Source organism: Podarcis pityusensis, assembly GCF_964106645.2.
Source record: "Podarcis pityusensis genome assembly, chromosome: 12".
NCBI lineage: Eukaryota > Metazoa > Chordata > Lepidosauria > Squamata > Lacertidae > Podarcis > Podarcis pityusensis.
Window position 1 is genome coordinate 30,691,126 of NC_138037.1, and position 25,372 is coordinate 30,716,497.

The following is a 25,372-nucleotide window of genomic DNA, read 5'->3' on the forward strand; positions in this document are numbered from 1 at the left end:
CACTGGGACACGTGAGCAATGTGTGTATTACATTTCCAGTGATAAGAAACAGAAGTGCATTCACATGCGCAGAATCTCCACCTCGCGGGTGCAAATCTGGAGTGATGCCTTTTCAACGGATGTAATATTGTAAGCCGAGGGCCGTGTGTTCCTCCAAAATGTAAACGTCACATGAGAAAATACTCGTGCTCTTTCCAAGTGATGACACCCATATGCCGTTTATAGCATTGTCCCCGTTACGCCTGAAAAAATAAAACTGTAAATACACTTTTGCCATTTAAAAAAGAGAGGACTGCATGATCCTCGTAGTCCCTTCTATAAGATTCACAGGCAAGATTGAACATGGAATGCGATAGACTAGAGAACGAGGGCAGGGAGAGCTAGAGGGCCGGGCCGCCTCCACAATAACCCCGCCAACCCTCGCCGTGCGATCCCCTCCGGCTTCCGCCGCGCTGAATAGGAAAACCACGTCCCTGTGCCAGGAACCATAGCGCGGGGAAGCCCTTCGTTCCTTCCAACGCGCCTGCGCGGCTCTTTCTGCACATGCGCGGCGGCCGCCGCCCCCCCTCCCAGCGGAAGCTCTCTGCTCCTTTGCGGCGGGTCGGTTCCTGCTTTTGGTTTCGGCAGGAGGGGAACTGCATCCGGGGCGAGGCTTCGCCTATTGTCTGGGTTACGGAGGCGGCCTGTGGGACGCCGCGCAGCCTCTCCCTCTCCAGCGCGGGGTTGCCGCCTAGAGGGGAGCCTGCCGGGCTCGGGGCTGAGGGCTGCCTCCTCATGTGCCCGCGAGCGGCTGCTCGGCTCCAGTGAGTAAGTCAAGGCGCCGGCGCCCGCGAGGGCTTCCTCCCTGCCCGCTTCCCTGCGCTGGGAACCCGCGGCCGCCGGCAGCGGGGCTTTTCCCTCAGCCGCTGGCGCCCTGTGCCCGGCGGCGGGCTTCGTCCAGGGGCTGCTGCGGGGCGCCCCACCCTCCCGTGGCTTCAGTTTGTTCTGGGGGTGGGCATAGACCATCCCGCCTTCAAGGGAGCCTCCCCCGACCCAGCCCTGCTTTGCATTCCCACGACCCAGCTTTCTCTGCAAATTTAAACCCGCGTCGTGCAAGAGTTCTGAAGCCCCACATGGTTTTCCTTACTCTTCTTTTCTCCCCCACCAACAGCTGGTCACAAAAGAAACATGCATGCCTCTCTCCTTTTCTTTTTCTCCCCACAGTGGATCGCAGCTCGAAGAGGCGGCAGGTGAAGCCCTTGGCAGCTTCCCTGCTGGAAGTTTTAGATTATGACAGTTCAGATGACAGTGACTTTAAGGTTGGAGATGCTTCAGGTAAACGCCTTTTTTCTGCTTTTCCCGTTTTGACATAGTTTTGTGTTGTAGGGTTCTTCCACTAGTTATGCTTTATTTAATTGCTCGTAAAAGTAAACTACCATTACCTTTTGACTTCTGATCTGCTGAAAGGATGAGAACATCGGTTATGTAGATATAGCATAAGTGTTTTTTTGTTTTTTTTGCTTTAGAAGTTAAAATTCTAATGTAGTTGAGTTTAGCAAGTGCAGAGGGGATACTGGGTGAATTGATGAGGGTGGCACTGTGGTCTAAACCACCTAGCCTCTTGGGCTTGCCGATCAGAAGGTCTGCAGTTCTAATCCATGTGATGGGGTTAGCTCCTGTTGCTCTGTCCCAGCTCCTGCCAACCTAGCAGCTTGAAAAGCATGCCAGTGCAAGTAGATAAATAAGTACCACTGCAGCGGGAAGGTAAACGGCGTTTCTGTGCACTCTGGTTTCTGTCACGGTGTCCCGTTGCACCGGAAGTGGTTTAGTCATGCTGGCCACATGACCCAGAAAGCTGTCTGTGGACAAATGCCGGCTCCCTCGGCCTGAAAGCGAGATGAGCGCCACACCCCATAGTTGCCTTTGACTGGACTTAACCGTCCAGGGGTCCTTTGCCTTTTTTTTTTTTTACTGGGTGGATGACTAGCAGTGTAGCATGAGGGAGCAAAGTCTTGAGGTTTGGAAAGTTGGGAGAGGTTTGGGATTTATAAATAAAGAGATTTAGGCCCCTCCCCTCTTCCTTGCTGCAAGGTGGACAGCCTGAGATCTTGAGGTCTTTGGCATGTTCTTTCAGGTAGTTGTTCTTCCACATAACTGCAGTATCCCATGTGTCATTTTCTACTTTGATCCCCTCTCCCTGATTTGGGGTAGTGAAACTGGCTATCCAGATGTTTTTGGACTCCCATAATCTCATCATTAGCCATGTGGATTGGATCTGATGAGAGTTGGAGTCCCAACAACATCTGCACGTTCCCCATCACTTCTGTGAACACAGTAGTTTGCTGCCCTGTTCTCCCCCCCCCCGCCCTATATCTGTAAGCCAAGATGATTCTGACCCAGATCCGTTTCAGCCAGCTTTCCAACAGTACAGTCATGCAAGCCACTTTCCCCTCTCTCTTCTCGTCTTCCAATTATATGATTCCCAAAATCTTTAGTTTATTCTTGCCCCAAACCTACCCATATACTTACTGACACATTGCTAACCTTCAGGAAGTCCTGTGATCAGTGCAATGACTGACTACTGCTGGGGATAAGAAACAGTGATTCTTCCATGATGGGGATGGGGCCTAGAGCTGTATATTTGGTCATTCTGAATTCAACAGAGAGTTGGATGTGACACATCAACTTCTGGTTGAATAGTTACAAAGTCCAGTTAAACAATTGGAGAGTTTTTGCATGTAAGAAGGATGTACATTTCGGAATATCTAGGAGGATTCCTTCTGTCTTGCAGACTAGCTTAGCTTTATGCAGTCTTGGTGGCGCTTTCATTGTCTCAGAACTATGCACTGAAAGTAAGGGCAGCTTTGGCTATGCATGTACTATGTCAGATTTTGCATTTTCACCCATGCTTCACCTATTCTGCTACACACACAAAGGTACACACACTAATTACAGTAGAGGAGGGACATATTTTTTTTTTTTAAAAAAACCTTCTGTTGGTTCAAATAGAAGACTTCTTTAAAGCTTAATTGCTTTACAAGTGGTTCCAGTGCTTAATTGCTTCTCAGAGAAAGGCATTACCTCACCACCTGTTGGTTGATGAGTGGAGCTAGCATGCCTTGCTCCAGCAAAAAAGCAATCAGGAACTCACTGTAAGCTCCTGGTTGTTCCTTTGAAGCCACATCAGTATGTACTGCATGCATGACATTGCATAAGACATCAGGTGCAGTTTGGGTGAAATGGGTAAAATGACTTCATGGGCCAGATTGAGATCCACGGCAGGCCAACATTGGCCTGCAGGCTGGACATTCACCATCTTTGCTCTGAAAGCCATTGCAGCAATTGATCTGAGGTTGTTATAAGTGAACAGTCAGATTAGCACTTACTTAAATAGCTCCATGCTTGGGGCAATGTCTCATGAAGAGAAGTCTGCTTCGGCCACATTGCTACTTCAAAACCATGTGAATATGCTTTTATAAGCATGTTTGTGGTGATGAGGTGGACCACTTCAAAGTTCATACCATGGGAGATGCAGTCCTTATTTCTTCCTCACCCACTGGAGTGTTTTTAAGTATTCACATTGTGATAGGTATACATCTACATTCACTGTTTCAGAGCATCAAGCAAAACCTCTTTGAAGAGGTGCACATGCCTAAATTATTATATAAATGCCATATTATCGCATTTACATGTGGATTTGAATTTTGAATTTCAGTATGGAAGGTGGTCTTGCAAGTCGCTATTGATTTGATCTACTTTTTTTCTGAAACAGATAATATATTTAATAATATACAGTCGTACCATGGAAGTTGAACGGAATCTGTTCTGGGAGTCTGTTCGACTTCCAAAATGTTCAAAAACCAAATCACTGCTTCTGATTGGCTGCAGGAAGCTCCTGCAGCCAATCAGAAGCCGCGGAAGCCCCATCAGACGTTCGAGTTCCAAAAGAACGTTCGCAAACCAGAGCAATCACTTCCAGGTTTGCGGCGTTCGGGAGCCAAAACATCCGAGTTCAAGGGAGTTCGGGATCCAAGGTACGACTGTAATACAATACTTTATATAATATGTTTAGAAATAATTCAAGTTTGATGTCTCTTATCTCTTAAACTTTGCAAGCTTGCATACTGTGTTGGTTAAATGCAGTTCCTTGAGTACCTCTTTTATATATTTTTATTTGCAATATTTTAAATAAAGTGAGTGAAATATAGCATTGCTTTTTGTCTCCATAAGTTGTCTGAGAATAATTGAATTGTCATGTTAGTGTATAGAGATGATGGATGTTAAAGTTTGCAGCTTTTGTTGCATAAGAATGTTGAAGTTCAGTCACATTTTAATTCTTCAAAACTTTGAATGAAAAATGCTGAATCTTACAGCTTTGTGACAATTTTGCTTATAATTGATGACACAAAGCCTTGATTATTATTTTACTGGAGTCTGAAATGAGACTGATCACAATAAATAGCAGTATTTGGATCACAATAAATAATAATACTTGCAACTGGTTTACTTTGCAATACAGGTTATCTGTTTATTTTAGAGGTTGTCCCTAAATTAGATTTCCTGGCTCTTTCAGAATCACTCTTTGTTTACTGTCCTCAAGTCATCTCCATATGACTATTGTGAGGAAACTGTACATTATGGCTCTTTGAATATTAGAGATAACCACCAAGATGGAAGTGAGATAAATGAAAAGCCCAAGATTTTACAAGCCCTTTTTGTTCTCTCCTTTTGCCATCTTCCATTGAAACTCTGATTTATCCCTTACAGTGCTAAGCCATGGTTTGTTTTAACCATGTTTTTTCAGCATTCTATGGCTTTCTCACAGCCATGGTTTGTTCCTACAAAGCTTGGTTTGTTTTCCTGCTGCTCTTGACTATGTACCATCCAAGACACTCACCAAACAAACGGTTGTTAAGCAATATTGTTGGAATCATACATATGCCAAACCATAGTAAGCCAGCAACAAACCATGACTTCATATCATGGCTTGCTGCCAGAATGTTTAGTCTGCTGAGCTCAGTTCAAACAAAACACTTTTTCCAGCTCAGTGGTTCCCAAACTTTAGGGTTAGCACCCTGGTTTCATAAACATCCCCAGTGCCCCATACCCTACCCTATAAAAGGCATCATTCAGAATAGTGATTTGCACGTACCACTAAGGAAGATAATACTGTAGCACAATAAAATTCAAAACAATAATAGTTAACTCCACTGTTATTCAAAATGCAATTAAAACTATTTAGTTTAATTATTTCAACAAAATTGATGAACTTAATCCAGTGATTCCTGCTTTTTAAAGTCTCATAGTCATTTACACCTCCAGCCCCTCATGAAGACCCCTGAGTAATCCCACTGCCTCCTGCGGGCAGTGAGCCAGCTGCTCTAGCTGAAGTGTTTTGTTTTGTTTTGTTTTGCTTTGCTTTGCTTTTAATGCTAGCATAGCATAAATAGGCCATGAAGCTCTTTTTTCTTTTCAGTATCTTGAAATAGGTTTTCTACAACCAAGGGGTGTACAAATTCTAAAATTACTGGTAACTGATTTCTGTAAGAATTTTTGCTACATACTGTACAGACAGCAGGTCTCTAACCCAGTCATTCTCATATGTGCACTTCTACATGTGCACATCTTCCTACAGGCACAGCGTTTAGTATTTTGAAGAGGGGGTAACTTTGTTTAAAATCTGTTATTTGTAAGTCTTGCCTAGTAACAAGCAAATTAGGTTGGTAAATTTGTTGACAGAGTTAACATCATGGGTTCTGATCCTCAGTTGCTTGGCAGGTTAGAAATGTTTTGTGCATATCATCCAGTTTAGTTTGCATACCCAGTTTAGCTTTTTCTTCCCCACAATTTACATGAAAATATAGTAGTTGCAGTTAAAAAAAAACTAATTCCCCCCCCCCTTTGAATTACTTTTTATTGGGTTTTATAAACAAGGATTATAGGAATAATAAATGATACAAATAAATAGTCCAAGTCATCTCATGTCATTTGTGTATCACAAAAAGCATAATAAATTTGCAGCAATATCTGCAACATATGAAAACCCTAAAATGTTTTAATATCACAAATATGTACATACATTTATTTAAGCAATAAAATATTTGTCACTATCAATAAGCAAGTAAAGCCAAGATGTAATAGATGACTTGTTTGTCAAGTTATATATTCATTATTATATGAAATATATTTCTGTATTTTTTGTCATTGAAATATTCAAGACACTTTTTACCATCACTTTTTATTTTTGTGTTGACATTTTTGGTTAAACAAAATGTCTCTTTCTACTTGTTAATACAGTAATAAGATAAATTACACAATACTGTGGCTGCTTGGACAGGTGGTGTTTGGTCAGACTGAATTGACTGCATAAATGGTAGTTGTTTTACTAGCTAGACATTATTTATCAACATTGAGTTATGTGTCTGTGCAAGACGGTGGGGCAGGGATGAGGGATCTTCATATTGTGCTGAGCTTTGGGCCATGCAGAAACAGCGCAATATTACCATGCTGCTTCTGTCTGCTCTAAAGTGACGTGAGAACTTTTCCCATTCCTGCAGGATATATTCAAATGGACAACTTATTATGTGACCCAGACACTGGAAGTGATACTCATGACTTCTCAACTACTACGGTCACAAAATTTGCTTCTATGAACCTGCAGCTCTATTTTTGGAGGTATCAGGTCACATGTTAGGTTCTTCACACAAATGAAGATTACTGTGATTAGGTTCTGACACGTGGGAAAAGTTCTAAACACCTGCAACTGACCTAACCAAAGAAGTGCTGAAACTAAATCTATTCATGTATGCTGTTGGTAATTTGTCAAAGATGATTTGCATATGCTCCTGGTGATTCTGAGCAAACTTGGGCAAATAGGGCACAGCAAGGTGTTAAAAGTAGTCATTTCAGTGTTTATTTTTATTTTGGCTTTTGTTCCAAAAGGGCCCCCAAGGCATTGTTATTTATGAAATATAGTTGAATGTGTGCTTTACTATGAGTTTTACACTTAAACACACCAATGTCATATTTCTGTTGTTGGCTAAAACATGGCAGTGTGGAAGAAAATCTTGATTTGACCATTTTAGTATTTCCAAAAGTCTTAATTGAGTTAAGAGGAACCGGTGCTTTTTGCATTGATGTGTAGCTGCCTATGATGATAGGATTGCATTTTATGGGGACACAATACATTCTTATTTGTGAGTAGGATGGCATGTAAAGTAAAATGGTGAGCAATGAATAATTATATCAGTACTCTCTATAGAATAATTTTTCATATACTGGTAGATTTGGAGTTATAAATACCTGTAGTATTTTTCTCCACAAAGGTAAAGTATTGACTGATCATAAAAGTATTCTACTTGCACCAGATATCAAAAGTTGCAGTGTTAAGGTTGCAGGCGAGTAATAGTTTTCATTGATACGATTTCATATTTGTGAAGTGCTGGTAGTTTCTTTTAACTTTAGGTTTCCTTTAATTATTGTGTTATTATCACATAACTGTATTGTTATAATCAAAAAGTATTATAAAATGACAGCTAGTATTTAGTAAGTATTGTACTGAATTATGATGTTTAACCAAAACAAAAACAAAAAAAACCAAAACCATTCTACGTTTCAAAATCAAACACCCCCAACAACATTTCAATGCCCCAGTGCTAGAACTGGAAAACATTTCAAATCCCTTGGTGCAGACATTGAATTTTAGTCATGCAAGGCTATAAAAAATAGTCTTTTTTTTTTAAATCACAAATTGTGAAATAACTACATTGTGGGCACAATTATGTGTGAAACTGTGTACTCACTTTCTTTAAATCAGCTACTCAGTTTAGTGTAGCATGCTTTCATGGAGCAGTTTGGGTGCTGGGCTGAATATCTAAAAAAAGCTTTCCTTCCTATTCATATTATGCAGGGTAATAGAGACAGAGCTTCTTGCTGTTCTACAAAATACAAATCATTCTTCATCAGTAGGTTTGCAATACTAAAAAAGCTAATTCAATTGGAGAGAAAAAATTGAGCCAGATGAAGAATAGGCTATTAAGGGAAGAATATTTAAGTTGACTAAGTTGGTTGCCTCAAGCCTTTTTTAAAAAAAACAAACTTCTTTTTTGGTTCATTTTGCTTTGGAACTCTTTTTTTAAATTTTCATATGCTCAACAGATTCTGAAGGCAGTGGACATGGCAGTGAAGATGGATCAAAGGATAGCGGCGAAGGCTCCTGTAGTGATTCAGAAGAACATATCTTGGAGGAAGAGCTGGCAGAAGAAGAAAAAGTAGAGGAAGAACAACCTAAAAGCTCAGGTGGAGAAGAGCTGCCCATAACGGAGAAAGAGGTGATTAAAACTGAGAAAGAGGAAGAGGAGGAGGAGGAGGAGGTTGATGGAGAAGAGAAGCCTAGAAAGAAAAAAGAGAAAGAGAAACCCTCAGAAGCGGATGCTGGCATTGATGAGCAGACAAACGAACCCAAAAAATGGAATTTGCGAAGAAACCGCCCTCTGCTAGATTTTGTTTCCATGGAGGAGCTGAATGACATAGATGACTATGACAGTGAAGATGACAATGACTGGCGTCCAACTGCTGGGAAGAGGAAGGGGAAAAACACACTGCGTAAAGAGGGAAGTGATGCAGATAACGAGGATGATGAAGATGATGGGAGCGGGAGTGAGGAGGATGACAATGAAGAGGAAGGCAATGAAGAGGAGGAGGAGGAGGATAACAGCAGTGCTGCTAGTGATGGCGGATCCAAGAAGAAAAAAGCGAAAGCTCTTAGCAGAAATAGTGCCGATGAGGAGGAGCTGACAAATGATAGCCTGGCCCTTTCACAAAGCAAGAGCAATGAGGTAGAACAGCCAACTTTCTATGATACCTCTGATGAAAAATGGAAATACTCTGCAGTGTGATTGTTTTGAAATTGCTCTCTAAAGCTAGGTGATGTTACCAGACAGTGATTGTATTAATGAGCTGCAGAGTTGTCCTTAATGCTCATTAAGATAAATGTGCATCAGCCTTATGTCTGAATCCAACACCCTTTGAAGACCAGTGGGAATCTTCCATTGGCTTCAATGAAATTTGGATTTTAGGCCGTATTAAAGAAACTCTTACAATAAATTAATGTTAGGTAAGAGTCTGCACCACACTGCACACACATTTGGGATGTATTGCAGTAAATAATGCATACCAGTGTTAATTAAAGATTAAGGGAGTATGATTTTGTAGGCTAAGCCTGTGACTATTGCTGGAGACAGTGCCTTCAGGTTTAGTTAGGGGTTTCTTATGCATATTGAAATGATGTGTTCTGGTTTGTACTCTTAAAAGCTGTGAATGAACACAGGTAAAATTAAGAGGGGCTTAAGTGCAATCCCATGCAGGTCCGCACAGAAGTAAGTAGCACTGGAAACACCGGTTGCAGTTCTATACACATACTCAGGAGTAATCTCCTTTGAACACAGTAGGAATTGCTTCTGAAAGAACCTACATGCGTAGGATTGCACTATAAAGGCATTATAGAGATGTTCTTGGATTTTTGGCTGGAATGAAGTCTATGTATCCCACTTTACTTAGGAATAGATTAAGGTGTTTGTGGAGTGGGTATTTTGATTTATTGGCATTCTTAAAAAAATATTATTGTTCAGACTTGCACTATGTTAGTTAGCTATAAATGTTTAAGTACAAGCTTTTATCTTTTGGTTACTGACATGCTTGAAGAGAATAACTCTTTAATATGAGTGCCTCTGAGTATGTACAGGGTCTTTCTTTCAGCAACACATAATATCAGTCCAGTACCACATAGTTATCTGTCATACCATTGGACCAGTCAACTTTCCTAACCTATGTTCATACTTACGGTAATAGTTGCTCATTTTATTATTTTTACATTAAAAATATAGCCTCTCTTTCACCAACAAAATGGTTCTTATTCTCTGGCAAGTGTGTATAGCATCAGGGCAGCAGAAGCAAACTCCATTTAATTCTTCTAAGTAATGATGGCATCATGGTTTAAGGGAGTTTTAAATGAGAAATTGTGCTCAGGGTATTTTTTTTATATCTCTTTTTGTTTTGAGTTCTTTGCTCTAGTATATTAGGAATGTAGCAGCAGCAGATCAAGCAGGGAATAGTAACTGAGATAATCTGGGGGAACGCTATTAGTGGTCCCTCATGCACCAGAGGCATGGCTTACGTTAGTGATGAGTCATGCCTTCAATTTAGTGGTCCAACTCTATGGAATGTCCAGTTGGCATCAGGCAGGTACCATCCCTGCTAAGTTTCAAACACCATGTGAAAAATGGTTTTATTTCAGGAGAACATTGCACCATAAATGCTATTCTAATGATATTTTATTCTATGATATTTTAATCCATGTTTTAAATTATTGTTTGTTTTAATTTTTGTAAGTTGCTTTGAGACCCAGATGTGGTGAAAAGTGGAGTATTTTTTTAAAAAAAATAAGGTAATACACATGCCCATCTGAAGCAGGGTGGGGAACCTATGAACCTCCAGATGTTAGACTACAAATTCCATCATTTCTAACCATTCACCATGTTGGATTATGGGAGTTGGGCGGATGGGAGTTTACCCAGCTATTTAATGGCTGAAAAGCATTGTTTCTGGCAATCCCATGATCACTGATTGAGAATGTTTTCAACTGTTTGTTTTTTGGGAATATTTTTAGTTGTTTCCTGCCACCCTAGCTCCTTTGAGAGGAAGGGCAGAATATAAATCTAATAACAACAACAACAACAACATATGGAGGGTCTTAGGTTCCCCAACTCTTCTCTAAAGCCCACCTCTTTGTGAGACCATTGAGCCCAGGTTCAAAAATTACCTAGCAAAGTGATAGTCTGTACGTAGTAGTAAATTATTTTTTAGGACTGAGCCTATAAACAGCACAGTCCTCTGCATGTTTACTTTAAACTAAGTCCTGCTCTGTTTAATGGTGCTAATTTGCTATTAAATGTACTTTGGCTTGCTGTCTAAAGAGTGCAGAAAAATGGTCAAAGAGAGCAACCAAAATGGTCAAAAAGATGGAGTGTAGTGTTGCAGGGAGGGATTAGTTTAGGAAAAAGGCTGGGGGTGGGAGTGTGCCAGATGATAGAAGTATATAAAATTATGCATAGTGAAGAAAGGGGATAGAGGTAAGTTTTTCACTTTCTCTCATAATACTAGAAACTAGGGTCATTCAGCAAAACTAATGGGGGTGGGGGTGGGGGATGCAAAAAAACTATGAAATTCACTGTCACCAACATACTGATGGCTGATGACTTTGAAAGGGGGATTAGACCAATACTATCCAGGATCAGAGGCACCATGTCCCTGAATACTGAAAAATGTGAATGGGAGAGTGCTATTGTGCTGTTGTCCTGCATGACGGCTTCACATAGGCATCTGGTTGGCCACTGTGGAAACATTATGCTGAACCAGATGGCCTTTGGTCTAAACCAGCAGGACAGCACTTATGTTCCTGTGTATTTTAGTACAGCATCAAACTTTTAGTACCTGATGGTAATGTGGATATGGTGGTGTTTCCAGTACAGTGGTACCTCCGGTTGAGGACGGGATCCATTCTGGAGTTCCGGCTGTATACCGAGGTTCTCGCAACCGGAGGACCGCTTCTGCGCATGCACGCATGGCAAAACCCGGTAAAATGCTTCCGGGTTTGCCGCTTTCACAACCCGAAGTTTACATTACCCGAGGGTAACGTAAGCCAAGGTGCTACTATATCCATGTCTATGCAAGCTTTCAGGAGCAGAGGCCAGTGGTCTAAATACTATAGCGATCTTGAGCTACAGTGGACAGAGTTATGAAAATAGTACATACAGGTACACAGAAGTGATGAAGTCTTGGAGTCAGTGGGACTTACTTTCAAATGTATATTCAGGTCTGCAGAGATACATTAATTGCTGAATATCCTGGCATGCAAAGTGCATAGATATTGCGCTTTATAATCTCATCATGCGTGCTGTGAAGGAAGCTCATTCTATTACAACTGAATCCTTTGATCTTGCATCTGCAAAATTTTTATCGTGGTTCTTTGCCTTTAGGACATCTTCCCAGCCAAGTCTCGCAATACATTTTACAGGTATTAATAGGTTGAATCTCTCAAAGTTTGTGCCCAAGTTGGACTGCAGTCCAAGGAAGCTATTTGCATGCATATATGCAGGTGCGAATTATGCGTGCAGCCGAAGTTGACTTTGAAGTTTTCAGTGCAGCATCCATGGCCACTGACCTCACAAACTGGTTCTAATAATGAAACTGCAACCATCATCATCTACGTTTGTGATGATGAAACCTTTGAAGACAGCTCTGGCATGAAGGGTCTTGCATATAAGTGCTTCGGATTGTAAACCACATCTGTGTTCTATTTAAGGAATGAGGAAAATGAAGGCCAGGGAGATTAATTGCACTGAATCACATTGCTAAGTGTGATGTGCTGTTCTAAGTGCTGTTCTGCTAATGGCAATCAGTGCTGCATCTTTAAAGTTCAGTCCTTAGTGGAGACCTGTGTGGGGTAGAGCCAGCATTGCAATCTAGTCTTTCAAATTCTCAAGTCTGTCATCTATCACAGATCATCTATCCCTCTAGAATAGAATACTTCAGCCAATCCATATTTCACAAACTACACTTTAAGAGTTTTTAAATTATTGAAAGTTGAATAAAAACTTATTTAGGTTAAAGCAATTAAACTATTGAGACTAAGGATTTATTTCAGTATGGTCCTTGGTTCCCTGCTACACATGTCTCCTGTAGTTAGGTAGTCACAGACCTAGCTGGAGGCACACACTATGTATCCATCATACTGAAGGTAAACTGGTTTGGATCAGATTAGTACCTAAATGGAAGGCCAGCTGGGAAACCCATGTACAACTACATTGAGTTTCGTAGTTCTGTTGTTTGGTTTATATTGTGTTATATTCCATCCGGTGGTCTTCAGATGAAGAGCAATCTAGAAATAATAATACATAATACATTTGGCCATTCCCTGTGGAATCATTTTCTGTTGAATATCTGAATCTATAGCATAGCCGTGACTAAACTGTCCCAATGAGTTCCATGGGACTAAGGATCAATGGCTGTATCTTCATATAAAATATACTTTGTAGTATTTAAGCGCCTGCCATTATGAAAAGTTCCATAGTATTTCACTAAAGTTGTGAAGGTTTAAATGTGTCAGAAGTTTGATGATGAATTTCTACTTGGTTTCAAGCAGAATCCAAAGTACTCGGGTGGTAATTTAAATGTCTGTTTTTCATAATTAGGGCTGTTGCACAGTTTTAAAAAATCTTAGCCAATTAATCATATGAATTTTAATTGATTAAATATGCATATATGTGTGTAAGAGGAAAAACACTTGTTTTTAAGGAAAAAGGCATGCTGCACACATCAAACATAATCTTAGAACGGGCATATTTTATCTCAGGAGGAAATGCCTCTGCTAAGATGGTGCTTTCATAGTAATTTATATCTTATTCAGAAGGCACATGAGACACCTTATTGAAGCTAAGTGGGTTGGGATCTTTTCAGTACCTGGAATGGGAGGCCAGCTGGGAATCTCAGGTCCACCACCTTTGAGCTCCATGATGGAAGAAAGGTGATGATGGCAAAAAGTTAGGACATGAAAGCAATAAAATTAAATATTTTAAAAGCAGTTAAAAAAACAATATTTGCCTGATTAATTGGGACAACTTTTTATTCAACCAAAATGTTTTTTAGCCTACAAACTATCCAATTAATTGATCAAGTGATGATTTAGTTGTAATGGCCAATGTTTTGCTATGCATTGGGATTTGTAGCCACCTACGTGTGTATACTTGCCTTTGTGCAGACGTATATAGAGTTTGGGGAGTTGCTCTAAAAACCATAAATTGTAAATGTTACAGCTGGAATTATTACATGTTCTTGCAGCTCGAAGAATGGGAGATTTCCCCCCACCATGTTGTTCCATATTGTGTATACACTCTAATGGCAGTGATATTCTTGGGAAGGAGTATACAGTAGTAGCATTGGTAATAATAATGCAGCAGTGGCTGAAACCTAGGGAAACCTAAATGGTTTCTTTAAGGAGCCAATCTTGAGAAAGGCGCAGGAACATTATAGTCCCAAATCAGGAAACCCTGAATTAAATTCATGCATCATATAACATAGGCTGTGATCCATAGAACTACTTTAGGCAATGGCTTCTTCATGTCCAGTGGAATTTCTTACTTTTTTGTTTGAGCACCTGTTGTAATAGTATCACAGTCTGGATTTGAAATTTCCCTCAGCTTCAAAAGTACCTTGCCATGAGACACGAGGCTGCTGCTTGGGGAAAATAAGATGTGCACAAGACAATCCTGGCTTTGTCTTTATTCAGAAGCAATTATTGGTTCTTCCTCTATAACAAATATGCTTGTGTATTGAAACCAAGCCTAGCCCTTCAGCATTGTGGCTTCAACTTTTGTGTGTTTCAGTACTTAATATTTTGTAAGTTTGTGGGATATTAATGCATTGTTTGTTTTGTTTGGATCCTCTTTTCTCTCAAGGAGCTCACAGTGGTATTTTGACATCATAGCAATTCCATGAGTTGGTTTGGGCTGACCTCAGGGTGGATTTAATTTAAATCAAACCAACTTAAATCATGATTTAAACCACGATTGAAATCACTAGTCAGTAAGACTTGATTTAAATTATTTTTATTTACTTTTTACAGAAAGACATTCCTGCTGGTATAATCTTAATATTTACAACCAGAGGAAGGTTTCGTTTTGGGAATAATAAATTTTCAGAGTAGTTTTTACAGTTATATCAAAAATTACTGATTTGGTTATACTATTAGAAATACATAGACAGATAATTATGAAATTATTGTGAGGTTTAATAAGTTAACTGTTTATATTTGGACAGCTTTTCTGCTGCACTTTATTTGAAGGAGAAAAATAATCATTTCCTTAATAACAATTTAAACTAACTAAAACAATAACATTATAGCATATGTATCCATGTTTGTTAACTGATGTGGTTAAACTTTTTTTTTTAAAAACCCCCAAATTAGACGTGAGTTTCAGCACACATGAAAAACTTAAAACAAATCCTTATTTCCTGATGAATGCTAGCCTTTGGACTATAATGTAACTAAATAGAAAACTATCTTTAGAAAGATTCTCTGCCCTCCAAAAGCATTTTATTTTAAAAATCCAACTTAAATCAAAATAATCTGATTTTTTTTTGAAAAATCATTGATTTCTATCCACCTATATGACCTATATGAATAACTTACTGCATGATTGCAAAGGAAGGAGATTGGAGTCATTTGTTGCACCTTAGTTTGGTAGTGTTGTGTAAGGTATTTGGCAGGACCAGGGAATCTCTGGTGCCATAGAAGTTGTTGGACTACAAGTTCCATCATCTCTGACTGTTGACTGTGTTCCTTGATCTGATAAAAGCTGGAGTTCAACAACATCTAGAGGTCAAAAGTTTCCCCACCACTGGTATATGGCATGTATGATTTATAGGCTTAAAACCAGCAATTAGAAGCAAGAGATTGCAAAGTATAAGGAACAGGAGCTGGAAAAGAACACAAGGCGAAACAACAAGGCTAAGAATGCCAGGCCTTTGTGAGAGTGCTTAGGGCCATTGTAGATGTGATGTGTGATGGACACATATAGTATAACATATAGTATAACATAAAAACACCAATAGATAAGAAGTAAAGGGCTTGAGGAATCATGTTCAGAAATACACTTACAGTTCTAACATAGGTTGCAGGCTCAAAACAATGGTAAATCATGGTAATGCCTCTTCTAATATAACAAGTGTATTTTTACTTTTCAATGATAGGACTCGCTGATTCTTGAGAAATCTCAGAATTGGAGCTCTCAGAAAATGGACCATATTATGATTTGCTGTGTTTGTCTTGGGGATAATAGTGAAGATGCTGATGAAATAATCCAGTGCGACAATTGTGGAATAACAGTGCATGAAGGTAATTCTATCATGACTTCAATTTGCAACAAATAATAAAGCAAATTGAGGTGAATTTGTTTTCACGCAGCGGCAATGGATACAATACTTTCTACAACTGTTTGGTATTCCTTGACTTTCAGATATGGGAGATTAAATCTGCAACCATGAATTTGCATGCAGTCAAACCTGCTTCATGTTTATGAAAACTCAACTGTTAATTTGTATTTTTCCTTAGTGGAAAACAAATTAAAGCTATAATCCTTATGCCCTTCAGTTCCAGTATATGAAAGCTTCATATATTAAATGGTTTTGCCAATAAGATCTAACCCTGATCTTTTGAATAGAAACAAAGAATTTGCCCAGTGAATCTTTTAAATTCACAAAGGCAGTTGCTCCTCTTAATATAGTGCCATCCATTTAAGAAGTAAATGCTGATAGAAGGCATGCTAATGTATACAGTTTACAATTGAGTGTGACTGATTTGTTGTAGTATATTATCATTCAGACTAGTTAAAAGGGAACATAAAAATGTCTTGAAATAAACACACTGATAGAGGTTAGATCCTCTCCCAAATACTTTGCATAGTGATTCATACTGCATCCATGTGAAATTAAGGTTCAATTGCTTATCATTCCCAGCCCTAACAGTTTTCCTCAAATCAGAAGCATAGACTCTTTATTAAATTTATTTATTTATTTATTAAAAAGGCATGTTTGGTTGGGACCAGAGATAGGGCTTTCTCTGTGGTCACACTCTGGCTCTCGAACTTCCAACTAGGAAACCCAACATTGCTGTCTTAATTTTCTGTCACAGTGTGAAATTATTTACTCAGAAGTAATCTCTGTTGAGCATATTAGGGCTTACATCTGAGTAAACATGCACTGGGTTGCACTGTTAGTGTCTCCTTGGAGGTATTTTGGTTTACTGTATATATTTCATTATTACATTTTCAATATAGATAAATTTTACTTGGAGGGCTCTGTAATATTTATGTGTTTTAATGTGTTTGCCATTGCTGTTTTCTTTCGTACTTCCGTTATTATTTTTTGTGTTGGTTTAAAGTGTAGCTGCCTTTAACATTTTGGGGTTGGGGTAGAAAGAGTGTATAAATGTTTTAAATTAATTAATAATTTGGCTGTCTCTCCCCTGGATAATGTGCAAAGAAGCTGCCTTCTTTGGTGTATCACAAAATACAGATGAGCAACTTAAGTAGACAAGCAGATGGGTGTAAATATAAATCAATTCAGTGATAGTACAGTTGCAAATTGCTTATTTTAACTCACAGCCCAAGATACAGTCTTAACATGTATCCTTTCACGTGGTGAAACTTCATAATCAGGGTTTTTGAACAAAGTCTAGATGTCTGACAGTGTCTGTTGCAGCTTAAAGGATAATATGGATTGGGGTCAAACTGGCCTTGACAATGGAGTCTGAATCCAACTCCTTAGATCCCACACTGAAGAAGCAAGCAGCAAGCTATTTGCTTCCATTTAGCTTACCTCTTAAGCTCCAGATAGCTGAGAACTGGTGCTTTCACTTTGTTCTCTGCTGCCTGGGTTGGAGGCAGCACGAATACAGGGAAGCCCTCAGCCTGTTACGTTTTGAGCTCAGTCTAGACTTTCCTTTCTAGGAAATACTTTCAACCACAATGGGCAGTGATTGTTTTGTTGGTTTAAAACAATGGTTTCCGGCATCAGGAGGTCACCATATTTTCTTAATTCAAGACTGAGTGGTGTGCCAGGTTCAGGCATCTGCAGTCACCATTCTGGATTGGCAGAAGCCCCATCTGAGAGCCCTCAACAGATGCCTGATGGTACTGACCCCTGAGGCTGACACAGTTTTCCAATCTAAATGAATGTTCACTCTTGGTGGAAAAGAAAAGTGTTGGATGTTGAAATACACTTGGTGTGGGTGGTAAAATCTGCCACCTGCTCCTGATATTCAAAGGCCATACCTTTCTGCACTTCACGGTCCCTCATAATAACAGAGATTTTGCTAGATACATGTCTGGAACATTTTTTTTTCTTTTAAGATCTGGGTGACAAATTTCTATCAGTGCTTCAGGAAGATGTTACTTGTTTTAATTGAAAAAAGGTATATTTTATAAAGTGTTCCTTGGATAGATTTACCCTTCTGTGGATAAATTTAAAAATAAAATCTTAAGCTCCGGCCTGTCACTTTAGATAACTGCTTTTGTGCTAAAATCTCCTTACTGGTTTGTAATAGCACAGCACCCCCAGCTGGGGTGTCAGTTCTCCTGATGTACTGATTGCAGCATGTCTGAAGAAAGCTGTCTGGTACATATCATTGCAGGCAATGTAGTTGTGGGTAATTCACTTTCTGGCAATTGTCCTTGCATTGGTGCTATAAATTAAAGACGTACTGCAGTTTTCCTAAAATATTTTTATATCCCTTTGTTTACTCCAATATTGGCATTGTACACAGTGAAGAATTCATGTTCTTAAGAGTTACATGAACTGGTGACTTTATAATAAAATAGGTGCACAGTGCAACTATTTCTCCATAGTTGAGCTTTCAGATCTCTTTGCAGTCAATCAATCTCACTCTTTCTTTGAGTTTTGTATTCTTCACCTGAAGTAAATCTAATTGTTTGCAGGAGGTGTTCAATATGTTATCTAGAAATCACTTATATGGTTAAAGGTAAGGTAAAGGACCCCTGGGCAATTACATCTAGTCAAAGGCAACTATGGGGTGCAGCGCTCATCTCACCTCAGGGCAAGGGATCTGGCGTTTGTCCACAGACAGCCTTCCAGATCATGTGGTCAGCATGACTAAACTTCTTCTGGTGCGATGATGAGTGCCAGAACGCACAGAAATGCTGTTTACCTTCCCTCCGTGGCTGTACCAGTTATCTGCTTGCACCCCGCTGCATGGATTCAAACCGCCAACCTTTGGATCGGCAAGCCCAAGAGGCACAGTGGTTTAGACCACAGCGTCACCCACGTCCCAAATCACCCATATAATAGATTGTTAAAGCAGAGAATAATCATTGCTTTAAAATACTGCAGTATTTTCCTGATGTCTTTTGAATTAATCCCAAATCCTCCTCCAGTAAAGCACAGTCAATTGTACAAATTAACAGAATATGACTTCCTGTCAGAGAGTATATGTAATGCTCCAAAATCAATCAAACAACCTTGCAAAATGTGACCTAATTAGCCATTTGGTAGTACCTGCAAATTTGTAAAAAATAAATAAATGTAGCTTTCATTTGCCGTGGGAACAATCTGCACAGTTACAGAGAGACAAATCAAAATGCATGGGTGTTTTCTACTTCCTGCTTACTAATTAGAAGGCAGATGCTTTTGGTTTTTTGGGTAACTATTCATCCAGAATAGTTATCTCCCTTATTCTCTCCTTATAAATAAAGCTGCATAGAGACAGCAGTTCTCCAGAAAGCTCACGGTAGTGTAATAGAGCTCTTGTGGCTGGAGAAAGTGAAGATCAGGTGTTGCTTCCAAAAACCCTGTAATTGAGACCATGAACACACACATGTCTATTTGGCTACCTACTTCAAAGAGCTCTGTCAGTTCTGCCTTACCTACTGTATAGCTCCATGCGCGCTTGCTTTCCATGTCTTATATTAATTCTTAAATACATCCCTTGATATAACATTTCTTTGATTTAATTCATTTGTATTTTCTATCTTCCTAGGTTGTTATGGTGTTGACGGCGAAAGTGATTCTATTATGAGCTCCGCTTCAGAAAACTCCACTGAACCATGGTTCTGTGATGCCTGCAAATGTGGTGTTTCTCCGAGCTGTGAACTCTGCCCCAACCAAGATGGAATCTTCAAGGAGACGGATGCTGGCAGGTTAGTTAAGGGAGCTGTCATCAGAGGGATAGGTTCCTGAGAGTTATCCTTCAATTTATTCCAGTCATGTGTTTTCTTCACCAAGCCCATTCTGGAAAGTCAGGCATAACTTCTTTCCTTCTTTCCAATGGTAGATTAGACTATAGCCAGATTCCTATCAGAGAAACATAGCATTGCTGTTGCTTCTGGAATAGAGGTTTACAGTGGTGCCCCGCAAGACGAATGCCTCGCAAGACGGAAAACTCGCTAGACGAAAGGGTTTTCCGTTTTTTGAGCTGCTTCGCAAGACGGAAACGTCTTGCAAGTTTGTTTCCTTTTTCTTAACACCGTTAATACAGTTGCAACTTGACTTCGAGGAGCAACTCATAGAACGCAGTGTACATAGTAGCCTTTTTTGAGGTTTTTAAAGACTTTGGTGATTTTTGAAGCTTTTCCAAAACTTCTTTTGCAGCCATTTGGTAAGTTAAGCTTTTAAAACTTTTTTGGGGGATTTTGGATTTTGGGTTGGGGTGTTTGGAATTCAAGGACTTGGTGTTGGGGAGGGGTTTGCAAGAATCTGGAAGCTTGTGGTTTTTTTTCTGCATTTTTCTGATTTTCTGTGACCATTGGGCCACTCTGCTGTTTTTTAAAAAAAATTCTGGGTTTGAATTTTGAAATACTCTTTACAGTATGTGTGACTTTAAAGAGGACTTAATAAACTCTTGTTGTACCAAATTTGGCATGTTTGGACTTTTTTTGACCATAGGAACGCATTAATTGATTTTCAATGCATTCCTATGGGAAACCGTGCTTCGCAAGACGAAAAATTCGCTAGACGAAAAAATTCGCGGAACGAATTAATTTCGTCTTGCGAGGCACCACTGTACTAGGATAATTCTGTGAATAAATTTACAGGTTTTGCTGCACCTTAAAGGTTTATGAACTACTCAGGAGGAGGACTAAACAAACAACTTAAATGTTTGGTCAGAACTTTGTACTGTGTTCTAAAACACAGTTTAAGGGATTATAAAATTTTCACTTTGTGACACTGGGTAGTCTTCTCATAGGTTTCTGTCTACTCAGGTATTCCCCCCCCCCTTTTATTATTTCAATTAGTATACCTACTCTTCCTCTCATGGGAGCCCACTGCAGCTAACAACAAAAACTCATAATTACATCAAAATCAATACAAAATATAATATGTGATTCAACATAAAAGTCAGCATTAAATTATACATATGAAGCCATTCCTCTTACGTTCCAAAGGCTTGCCAGGAAAAAAAGGTCTTACGATGTTGCCTGGATTAAAATAATGTGGGGGACAGATAGATGTTAATAGGAGGTAGTTCCATAACTGGGAAATTTTATGTTGGGAAGTTGCTTGTTTCAAAATGTTTGTGCGGAAATATGCCCCGTATCAAAACTTTGCAGTCTGTCATCCCATAACTGTTAAGGAATTTTTAGACTGCCATTGAGTTGTTTAAGACACTGGAATATATTTCTTGGTGAGGCATTAACAAGCTTGCCAAACATGACCTGGTGCTTTCAAGCTTAATCGATTTCATTGCTCCTGTTATTAACACAATACCTCTGAAACTCAGCAGGACATTCCACACAGTCAAACTGAGCATGGTTCCATTTGCCCTTTTGTGCTTAGAATATCCTGAATATATTGAATCAGAAGTCTCAGCAATTTTAAACCATTCATAAATTTCTTGTATTCATGGGTTTGTATTTGTCATTTTGAATTTGGCTCTATACTAAACACTTTTTATTGAAATGGATGTCGGCATTTGAAACCACACACAGTAGGCTGTAATTTGAGTGTTTGCATTTAAAAGAATTGCACTCCAAGTTTCAAAATCTTGGCATTTACGTCTTGTTCAATTGTCAAGTGTAAGAAAACAACCTATTTTGTAAGCTGCCCTGAGGACTTGTTGAAGCCATATTGGCAGACTATGCATTAATAAACAAATAAATAAATTGAACCCAGATTATAATGAAGCTAGACTTTCAAAAACTTAGTACTTTTATCCAGCTGTGTAGAAGTGCCTTGTAGCAACAACTCTTAAAAACAGGACTTTCCCCCTTCATAATCATTGTCCCTGCTCTCCCTTAACAGTGAACTCAGGGTGGTGTGTACCAATATAAAGCGAAGCAAGAGGAATATATTGGCCTCTTGGTAGCGCACTGAGGTTTACTAAAATAAATAGGTTAAAATCAGATACTTAAAGATACTGTGGAAGTTAAAAACAAATATGGTAAACTTCCAGGACCGCACATGCTCAACAGCCATAGCAAAGGAAGTATAGGTGTGTGCATATACATACTTGACATACTTCCTAGGTATGCAGAAGTATATTAGTTGTAAATTAAAAGATATTAAGAAATGACCATTCAAGAACCTATCGTTCTTCCTGGGCCTATGAAATGTTGAGGACAGTTGATCCATGGAGTATTGAGGATATTGGTTGAGAAAAAGAAAAGCAGGGAGAGAGTTGGTCTGCTTGAGCTCTAAAAGCTTGTGGTGTTCTGGAAGGGGGACTGGAGTTGGAGGGATGTGTGTCATATGGTGTTTTTTTTATAAAAAAACCCTATGTGCCATACAGGAACATTTCAGGAGTTCTAAAAGGACACCTTCCTCTTTTCTCAGTCTTCAAACTCCTCATCACACTGTTCTATAACATTAAAGTGCATAGGTTCAGGACTGGCACAGTGGGAAAGATTTCAGGAAGGTGGGAAAGGAAAAAAAAGCTGTCCTTTTTTAGTTAACTCCCTCTGCCCCCCTGAAACTCCCTTCCCTGGATAAGGTCAAAGCAATGTTAGTGATTCTCTTCCAAACTGGCTGAACATTTGAACATTCATTCTAAGGGCTAGGAATATAATACATTTTCTTGTGGTTGCCACTTGTGTGTACATGATGTCAATGTGGAGTTTTGCAAATGGCTGTCAAACCTCCTGCAAGCCCAGGACACCAAATTATGTGCTACAAACAAATTACATAGCTTTCCTTTTTTAACTAAAAAATTGTCAGAATGTTAAACTAAACCTGAATATTCTCTCTCTAATGAGGGATGATTTTCTCTGCCCTTCCCATCGAAGAGGTTGGATAGATAGTAGAATAGTTAATTTGAAACAAATCTACTTTTTGCATGTAGTCTTTAGTTTCCTGAGCACCAATGTGGCTATAATGTTTTGCTCTGTATATATGATATGATACTAACTGGGCTAAGACTATTGTCTTTATTTTGCTTCAGCTTTTTCCCTTCCCTTCACCAACATCTGTCATCTTAGCTTGGAGCAAAATGGATGGGGAAGTAACAAGAAAGATTATTCTTCTTTGATTACCCAATTTGTCTTAATTACAAGGTTCTCAAACATGTGCAGCTAAACAAATGAGTAGGAAAACATTTAGGCACTGGTATTAAATGCAGCTGAAGCTGCCTCAGCTGTGAACTTGACTGACTTCTGTGCTTTTAATAAAGATTCAGGATGGAGTTCATACATAGGTGGTTAAGGAAATGAGACACTTGTGTGCCAATCATACTGAAATGGCAGTTTAAATCTGTAATACTACAGTACTTGTGTGACATGTACTAAAACATTTTGAGAAGGTCAGTATGAAGCAAGCAGCCAGCTGTTGGATTTATCATAGATAAACTCCTACAGAGTGCAGCAGCATTTAATACACCAGTGGAGCATGAAAAAACTGTGCAAATTAAATTGAGAAGCAGCTGCTTGTTGAAGATGTGTATCTTTATATTGAACTCTGCAGGGTGCAATGGGGAGGTTGCATTAAAACGTACTATCAAAAATCACCAGCCAAAACCTTGGCTTTTTTTTTTTTTTTTTTTTTTAAATAGAAGATAATGTGAATAAGAGCAACTATTTCCCTGGTAAAATTGTTACCAGTGCAACACATCAGTGGCATTTCATAAAGAGGGAAACTCTCCTAGAATTTCAAAAAACAGAATATCTTAAAGTTGGGGGCTTCAATATTTGGATCTTTTTGGGCAAATTGCTAGATATTTCAGTGTTGCCTAAAACTCAAAACATGGATAAAAAAAGACTCAGAGGTGACTTCAAATGAGTAAGATCTAAGGCGGGGGTAGTCAAAATAATGACTTCCAAATATTTTGGACTAGAACTCCATCAACCCCAGCCAGTATAGCCAGTGGCCAGGGATTATGGGAACTGTAGTTCAAGGCATTGGAGGGTACCACATTGGCTGCCCCTGGTGTAAGGCCTTCACACTGGAAGTGCAAGACATGTACATAGATCAGAATTGCCCTTCTGCTTAAGAACAAACTAACAACAATTTTACAATATAAGCAAAGATGTTCAAGCAGCTTCTGCATATGGATGGATTGCTTTCAGATTCCTATTAAATAATACAGAATATAAAACATTCATATCATTAGTACACTTCAGGCTCCCCCTTCTTCCCCCAGGATATCCACCCCAATCCCAATGGACACATCCTGGTAAACTTTTATTGATCATTAGGGGAAGTGGGAATAAATTCTCTGCTGAGCTGTGCAGTTGTAAATTTTCTGAAAGTGCTAAGCTAGCACAGGGTTAACAAAAACCTATTTTGCATAGATTTTTCCAACCAGGTGCAGATATGTGTATGAAAGCCAGCTGTATAGGATGGCACTATATAGGGTTTCTCCACCATTGATTGTATTCCAAATTGGCTAAAACAGTAGGGAGACTATCACAGGTTCTAAATTCGGTCTAATCCATTCAAAGGGGAGTTGTGAAATATTGTTGAAGTACATATTAATTAATTGTTATTACAAAAAAGTTACATTCCTGTCCCATCATTTAGTTGTTTCAAAACCATGGTGACTTAATGTTTGTAGTATTTGTAGAAGCTCCCATTAACATCTGGGTCACCTAAATTGTTCTTTCCTTATCTGTAATTTTCTTAGTGCTCAGATATGAACAGTAAATGCTTTCCTCTTTTGTTATAGATGGGTCCACATTGTTTGTGCACTCTATGTTCCAGGAGTAGCATTTGGAGATATTGACAAACTGCGGCCAGTTACTCTTACAGAAATGAATTATTCCAAATATGGTGCTAAGGTAACATTCAAATAGATATATTTTGGGGATAATTTATATGATTGTAGCTTGTTTTTGTTTGTTTCCTTTTCAGTTCATTACAGCTAAACGCTCAAAAAGTCGGTTAGAGCATGGTGCTGATAATGTCAAGGTTGCAGGTTTAATCCCCATAAGGGACAGCTGCATAGAGGTGCATTGGGGGGGGTAGACTAGATGATCCTCGGGGCCTCTTCCAACTCTATAATCTGGTTATAATGAATATTATTATATATAGTCTCATTTTTCTTATGAAACCCTCATTGGATAGGAACTATTCAACTAATTCCACAGGACTAAGGCTTGTAATTTTACACTGGGCTTTAGTTATAAAAGTACTAATAACAGGGCAGTCAAGTAAATGCAGGGCAGCTCAATTAATCCTCTACAGTACTATAAAGATTTAGCCATCAGACCACAATAATATTGATCTGAGAATATATGAGATTTCAAACAGATAATCCTCGAGTGAATTCTTGAGAGGCCTTCCCTCATCCCCAACCGGAATGCTCAAATGTGGCTCACTGAAGATCACACTTTTA

At 39.2% G+C, this 25,372-nt stretch overlaps 1 protein-coding gene across 10 annotated transcripts in view; it reads left to right on the forward strand.

The window, feature by feature from the left end:
• Window positions 1-470: 470 nt before the first annotated feature.
• PHF14 (PHD finger protein 14) overlaps window positions 471-25,372 on the forward strand; it is a 130,767-nt gene continuing 105,865 nt past the window's right edge. For 4 of the 10 annotated variants that reach the window (XM_080974628.1, XM_080974631.1, XM_080974632.1 and 1 more), the window contains exons 1-6: window positions 660-807; window positions 1,204-1,314; window positions 8,137-8,816; window positions 15,787-15,931; window positions 19,589-19,748; window positions 24,704-24,815. In XM_080974628.1, coding sequence (XP_080830754.1) covers window position 807; window positions 1,204-1,314; window positions 8,137-8,816; window positions 15,787-15,931; window positions 19,589-19,748; window positions 24,704-24,815 — 1,209 coding nt within the window. In that variant the 5' untranslated portion in view covers window positions 660-806. Of the gene's footprint in view, window positions 808-1,203; window positions 1,315-8,136; window positions 8,817-15,786; window positions 15,932-19,588; window positions 19,749-24,703; window positions 24,816-25,372 lie in introns of all 10 variants that reach the window. The other 6 variants (XM_080974630.1, XM_080974634.1, XM_080974635.1 and 3 more) reach the window with 3 other exon arrangements.